General features: G+C 35.4%; 1 protein-coding gene across 1 annotated transcript in view; it reads right to left on the minus strand.

The window, feature by feature from the left end:
• Positions 1-3,420: 3,420 nt before the first annotated feature.
• Positions 3,421-7,500, minus strand: part of LOC137642235 (leucine-rich repeat-containing protein 24-like) — a 52,058-nt gene continuing 47,978 nt past the window's right edge. The window contains exon 2 of the mRNA XM_068374768.1: positions 3,421-7,500. This exon is cut by the window's right edge and continues 387 nt beyond it. Within this exon, the coding sequence (XP_068230869.1) occupies positions 4,970-7,075 (2,106 nt within the window). The 5' untranslated portion in view covers positions 7,076-7,500 and the 3' untranslated portion in view covers positions 3,421-4,969.

Below are 7,500 nucleotides of genomic sequence, written 5' to 3' on the forward strand. Positions count from 1 at the left end.
GACAGTTTTATCTGTAACAGAATTAAGAGGAAAGAAATCTCTGCAGAATAAAAATTAGTCAAGTCATATTTGAAGACGTGCTAACAAGCGAAACTCGAGAAGAGTTCAGTAGTATTTTCCTTGTCAATAAAAAAAAATGTAAAAGAAATGGAAGTTGAAAAATTCAGCAGCTAACAGTAATGCAATTGATTCTTTAACAAATATGTGTATATAATATATATATATATATATATATATATATATATATATATATATATATATATATATATATATATATATATATATATGTATATATATATATATATGTAAAGAACATGTATGTATATATATATATATATATATATATACACACATATACACATATATGCATATACATATACATATACATGCACGTTCTCTAAAGAATTTTCAATTTAAGCCTAATTTGGACATAAGGTCTTGCACTTTACATAAGACCCTTTCCTCGCCAAGTTTAAAAATGACTATCAAAGACTAGAAATAAGTACAGAAAAGAAAAGGCCCATAATCTAGGCTGTCTCCATCTCAAGTATCCATTAACTTCGAACTTCAAAAAGCGGGGAAATATAGCAAGTATCCTTTACCTTTGATGTCTCAGAGGTTAGCTCTCATCTAAGTCTTCATAATTTTTTTTGAAAACTTCAACGGCGTACCAAAGAACAAGTACAAATGAATTATCAACTAAAGGTTGAGTGAAATTGTCAATTTTCTCCTTTAATACAAGAAAGGACAGACACGTGTGGGAGTTTAAGAATCCTCTTTAAAATAAATGTGGATAAAGCCTACGGCGTAGGTTCATTTTGCATCTTAGTTTAAAACTTTGGAATTTGAACCGTTCTTTATTTTCTGTATTCTGTGCCTTTTAAATTTTTTTAAGGGGGGGGGGGTGGCTCGAGTGCCTTAGGCTTATCTTACGTTGGACTTTCAAGTACTGATCTTCAATTGCTAGTAATATCGCAGTCATATTGACCTTAAATATCTGATATCACAAGCTCTAGAGACGAAACTGTAGACCCTGATATAGAAATATGTTGCATAATGTGTTAGGTCCTAATTAATTTGGTTCTTCTTCCTCAACATAGGGGTTATTCTGTAGTTTTCAAAAATTTTGAATTTGAGACCCTTGTCCATATATACAGGTGCTTTTTAGCATAAAAGCAAAATAACCACGAGGTTCCAGATTATTACAGAACAGTGCCTGTCTTTGGAGCTAATTTCATCATAGTTCAACTGACTGACACAAGTGTTTTTTATAGTTTTTACACGAAATATCTGTTTTTATGTTGTTACTGTTCTTAATTTTTATTTTATTTAATTTTTCATTACTTGTAGTTTATTTCCTTTCCTCACTGGGCTATTTTTTCCTGTTGGGGCCCTTGGGCTTATAGTATACTGTTTTTCCAACCATGTTTGTAACTTAGCTAATAATAATGATAATAATACAACACATGGGGAATTTTTATATCCCGATATGTATGAAACACTTCCCTACAGCTTGGACGCGTCCCTTGTCACCTTGAGAGATTTCAATCATGGTTCCAGATCCAAGGTCAAAACGACGTATTTTAAATAAGCTGTAATTGGATCGCTACCTTCAATTACTGGTCCTTCGTTCATTCCAGCCAGATCGTTGTTATGGTTAATGGAAACATGGTCATTTTCCCTAACATGAATATACTGTGAACTGGTACGTTAGTAAATCTAATCATGCGTTTTATATCATTGGATTTCTAAGCTTTTGCATAGCTCTAATTCAGCTAAAGCATACTTTTATGAAGAAATACGAATCTGAGAAAACGGTAAAAATATATACAATAGTTAAACCAGATATAATTTTCCCTGCCATTTGTATTTTGATTAGATATATATCACATTTCACAACCTATTTTCATCAGATTAGAGTCAAATATATAACTTATTTGTTATACAGTAAATCCATTTAACAAAGTTAAAAAAAAATCGCAAGCACTGAATAGGTGATACAGGAATGTATGAAAAAAAAAGAAAAGAAAAAAAAAGATGAATATAGGAAGGTTAAGACACATTTAGCCTCAATTAATATGTAGGCCTCTTGTGCCTAGACCGGAGGGATCGGGAAAGAGTTCCAAGCTCCTTTTCCGTGCTCCAGAAGATGGTAAACACTGAAGGAGTGGAGGCGAGAGCTCTCCAGCTCCAGGGGTGAGAGAGAGAGAGAGAGAGAGAGAGACGGAGAGAGAGTGTCAGAGATAGAAACTCGACTTAAAGTCTTACTTAACTAAGCGTAGCTACTCAAGTTCCAACTCGAGTCTCCTCAGTCAGCCTCCTTGAAGAGTAATTAAAAATGAAAGAGAGAGAAAAAAATTGCTGGAAATCTATTTCAACCGTGTTATTTTCGGTTGATATAAAATCTCGTCTATTGATTTTTATTAGTGATATTGAATGCAATTCAGTTAGAAAAGATGTAACACGGTTGTATTTCCACAGGGTATTTGCTGCACCCACTTTTTACCCCCTTTAACTCCATTCTCCCATCTGCCTTCCTACTTCTAATTTTTTATTTACTGAATGACCTCCCCGACCTGGCGTTGGTCACATAGCCAAAATCCTATGAATCCAATAATAATAGGTATAATATTAATGTTATTTTACATATGCATATTCAATTCACATATGCGTTAAGCATTCTCAAAAGTTTCTTAAGGAAATACGACCTCAGGTTTCTCATACCTGTAGCTTTCTTAAATTGATCATCACTGCAAATGCATAATATTGGATAAGAAATTGAACAAAATATGAATATATTGCTAAGAATATGCAGAGGAACTGAGGATCTTGTTTTGATAAAATTCTAAACATATTTACACTATATACGTATATTGTTTCATGACTAAGAAAAATGTCTATATCTCCAAACATTTTTAGAGAGAGAGAGAGAGAGAGAGAGAGAGAGAGAGAGAGAGAGAGAGAGAGAGAGAGAGAGAGAGAGAGAGAGTAAAACCTAAAAGTGATAATGCTAAATTTGTATGCTTATTAATCCTTATAAGAATTTTAAGGATTATATATATATATATATATATATATATATATATATATATATATATATATATATATATATATATGTATTTATATATGTGTGTGTGTGTGTGTGTGTACCGTATATCACATATGCCTCTACATATGTACATGTGTATGTATGTAAATGTATACAAACTGTATATTTGTATATGTATGGGTACTCTATGTATATATATATATATATATATATATATATATATATATATATATATATATATATATATATAATATGCGGGGTGAGATGCATATGAATTTGTGTTTCTAAGTCATAATCAAAAGCATGTCCGAAATCATCATTAAGGATATTTTTTTATTTTTCACAAGCTTTGTGTCTTCCAACCATTTTTTTAAACTTATTAAGATTTCAAAAGTAACATTCATCATCTAGAGAACTTCTTTCCAAAATAATTTTGTTCTTGAATAAAAAATATTGTAGTTTCTCGTACATGGTCATACCTTTGCCATTTTATACCTGTCACTTGATGTAGAAAAAATGGCCATGACAATTTTTTTTTTAGTTCTTACGTTTCTGAGGTCGTTCTCCTCTCGTTTCGATGGAAAAGCATGGCTGTAAAAGATGAAAAAGAGGAAATGAGACCAAAAGCATAAATTAACCAACTGCGCAACTAAAATCACCTTTAAAAAGACATCCATAGCCAATACAATAGCAAGTTATCTTGTCATTTATAGTAGAACTTCATGCCAAAATTGATTGATTATCAAATATTTTACATTGTATATCCTTTTTATGAACCAAACGTGTAGAAAATGTATAAGTCTTGAGTTAAAAACTGCCATGCATTACCATCACATATATGCCATGCACATCCTTCACTGGGTTGACATCAGCAGTATTAAGAAAAGCTAAGTTATGTTTGGAATATGTCACTTGGAAAGATGTGGCAACTGATGGAACAACTCTCATATAATCTTCTTCCTCTTGCCTTTCACAGGGAACTAATCCACAAAGCAAAATGTCTACTTTCTATTTTTTTCTTGCGTCTTTTTTTCAACAATGTCAGCTACTTGTTAAACTATTGATGGGTGCGACTCGTACCTTTCATAGTAAAGACATTAAAAAACTCACTACTTCACTCTTAATATGTAGAAAACATTGTGATATTCATTAAAACATTAAATTTTGTATGCAAATACCGAATGACAGAAGCACGAAAATATGCCTTAGCCCTATTGTCATGATAATGTATGAATACTAAATCATATAAAAATATCAACTACCACATCTTTCCCTATTGTTGACAAAAAGGCCGATCCTTACTAATCAAAACTCTAAAAAATCATTGAAAGAGAAATTTAGGTGTTTTGATTGGGTAGCATCTTAAGACCTTCTTGTCCACTGGAAGCTCTAGACTGAACCGTCTTTTCTATAAAGCTGCTCCCTAACTACCAATCATTAGTGTCCCAGTGTAAGTTGTAAATATTATTTTTTTCTCATGTCTAAAGAATAGTTTTAAATAGCACATGGTGCCAACACATGGTAGTTTAAGAGCGGCTATAAACACCAGGAAGGGCATTTAAACTGACACTTATTAAAATCTATAGGAAGAACTACAGACCAAGTAACACCTTTTCTCAACCATTGGAGAGATAGGCATGCTAAAGTTCCGTGTGTTATTATACAGTATTACAACATTACTCTGTTAGAATTGTTTTCTTTTTTTTATATTTACACTTCCAATGGATACTGTTTTTTTCTCTTTATGAATGAAACCAAAACAAATACAATGGATTATGTTTTGATCAAGTGTCACCTACTATTTTCATAGATACATATAAATTACACAAAAACATTTTGATCGCAATTCTTTCACGGAATTATCAAAACATTTCTTCTATATATGAGATTCTAATAGAAAAAAATTGGTCACTGAAACCCTTATACATCTGCCCCTTCTTGGTATCCCTCATCAGGCGAATCTCGTGCGGTGATACGACTCAGTTTACTGCTGTGACTTTGTAGAGGTTGTGTTGGCAGATAAGTAGTGGCTGAAGTGGTAGTAGGAGTTGGGGCTGGAGTTGGAGCACTTAACATTGGAGTACCACTAGATCTTCTTTGGTCTTGTGCAATAAGAGGTGTTCCCTCAGAGCCAAAATGCCAGGCTCGAGGATGTCTAGTCATTGTAGGAGTACCATCCCCAGGAATAATTTCAGGGGCACTTGATCTCATTTTCATTGAACGAGGTATTGTCCCATAATGAGGAACAGGTACTCCACTCATTGAGGTATATGTCTGTCCAGGACCAACTTGGCTAAATGAATACAGCTCTGAGTAATCCGGGGCAAAGTCTGGAAGATATGAGAGCCTGTGGTTTAGCTGACGTTGGGATGAAGACTGAAGTCGTTGTTGTACAAGTGCATCACAGGTTGGAGTGAGAGGCTCATGAAGTGATCTGTGCATGACATGCTCTGGTGCTGCAGAGTCTAATACAGCATGAACTCTCTCTGGTGCCCACATGGTTTCGAAAGGACATCTACCTAGAGAGGTCTTATGATCTTCATTGTCTAAAGATACTGCATGACTGCGATCCTGACTGGCAAGTCTTGGAGTTCCACTACACACTGAATGTTCACTTCCTTCATCTGCTGTACATATTCCTCCAATTTCTTCTTCAGAGTTATAATCAGCTTCACAAAGCAAATCTGGATTGTCAGAAGTTGCTATGACAGAACCTCCAACAAATGCTGAGGGAGTGTATGGTAAGTCAGCTATGCGAGTTTCTGTGGCTCCATTTACGCTAACAGTTTTAATAGGCACAGGTGTGTGAGAGTTACGACGTCGAACAACAATGATAAACACACCAATGAGAATGACTAGTACAACTACTAATACTGCAGCAATAGCTACAATTTTATCTATAGACAAGCCTGCAAATCCTGAAGAACCAGGGGCAATAATTAACTCGAAAGTAGCACTGGCACTGCCTGCAGCATTTGTGGCTGTGCACTTGACAGATAGCCCTGAGTCTTGAACTTTGGCTTCAGTAATAAATAGTAAACTACCACGTTCCTCACTTGCCTCATCTAAAATGAAACCATGAGCTCCCCCTTCCGAAATCAATGAACCATTAGAAACGGGTAAATCTCTAACATACCAAGATACCCCAGGAGTTGGTAATCCACCTACAGGACACCATAAAGTAGCATTTTCTCCTTCTATGCTATCCACTTTTCTTCTAGTAGGGAGGATCTCAGGAGGACATGCAAATTCTTCCTCTCCCAAATCATCAAACTTCTCACCCTGTATTCTGAGAGGAGTTGCGCAAGAAGGAGATTCCACATGGGGCACTCTTTTATCAACGAGCCATTCCCTTAATCTTCTTAAACGACAGTCACAGGTCCAAGGATTGTCATACACTGTCACTGCATGCAAACCTTGCAAACTTTCTACAAGGCGAGGTTTCAGTTCTGTCAGCCTGTTACCATGAAGCTTCAACTTTTCAAGTGTGTTTAGGGGTTCAAATGCACTGGCATCGATCTTAGAAATATGACAGTCACTGATGTCTAGTGTCTTAAGGGACTCAAGGTATTTAAAGGCATCTGAATCGATATGTTTCAATGAATTCCCACTGAGATATAACTCCATTAATGCTGGTGTATGCTGGAAGGCATAAACAGGAATTTGCTTCAGATCATTCATGCTTAAATCAAGTATTACTAAGTTTGTAAGAGAAATAAATGCTTCAATATCAATTTCATGGATATTGTTATTTTGCAAGTATATTTTTTGAAGATTTATCAGGCCTTCTTGAGCGAAGCCTCTACTTGGAAGTCTTTGTATGTTGTTATGAGAAATATCTAAAGCTTGAGTTGCATGATCTAGATTAGAGGGAAAAGCCATTAGTTGTTTGTTTGTACATTCTGCTGTCTCCTTACCATATTTCCATTTACACGTACAAAAGGTAGGGCAGGAACTGCCTGAGACAGCTAGAGCAGCAGTTGCCAGCAAGAAAGCCAGCGTTATATATGTGCCCGTGGGGCTCATGTTTGAGGGCGTTGTCTCTTGATGACTTGCATGTTTTCCTTATCCTAAGATTGATAACCACCACTCCATCACATGCTACAACAATTTTACCACAGGGCTGAGATGTTTAAATGTAAAATCACTCACTGGCAGGCCAATACCTTTTTTTCAGGCACTTCATTGACGATTGCCTTTTTTAATGATCTCATAATAAACGAAATACACATGTTTAAAACGCACAACGAACTTACATACGTTTCCCCATCCACTCAACAACACACCATCACCACTGATGTCACCAGTCTCCATTAAAGCTTCAAGAGAAGCTGTCGGTGGTGGTTGAAGTGGCAACGGTGGCTGAAACAGGGACAGTGGAGTAATTTGCATAGCAGTGAGTCGTCATTAATTCTTTTAGCCTATTGCCATCGGTATATGCAGTACCCTAG

This window comes from Palaemon carinicauda, chromosome 6 (genome assembly GCF_036898095.1).
Source record: "Palaemon carinicauda isolate YSFRI2023 chromosome 6, ASM3689809v2, whole genome shotgun sequence".
Lineage (NCBI taxonomy): Eukaryota > Metazoa > Arthropoda > Malacostraca > Decapoda > Palaemonidae > Palaemon > Palaemon carinicauda.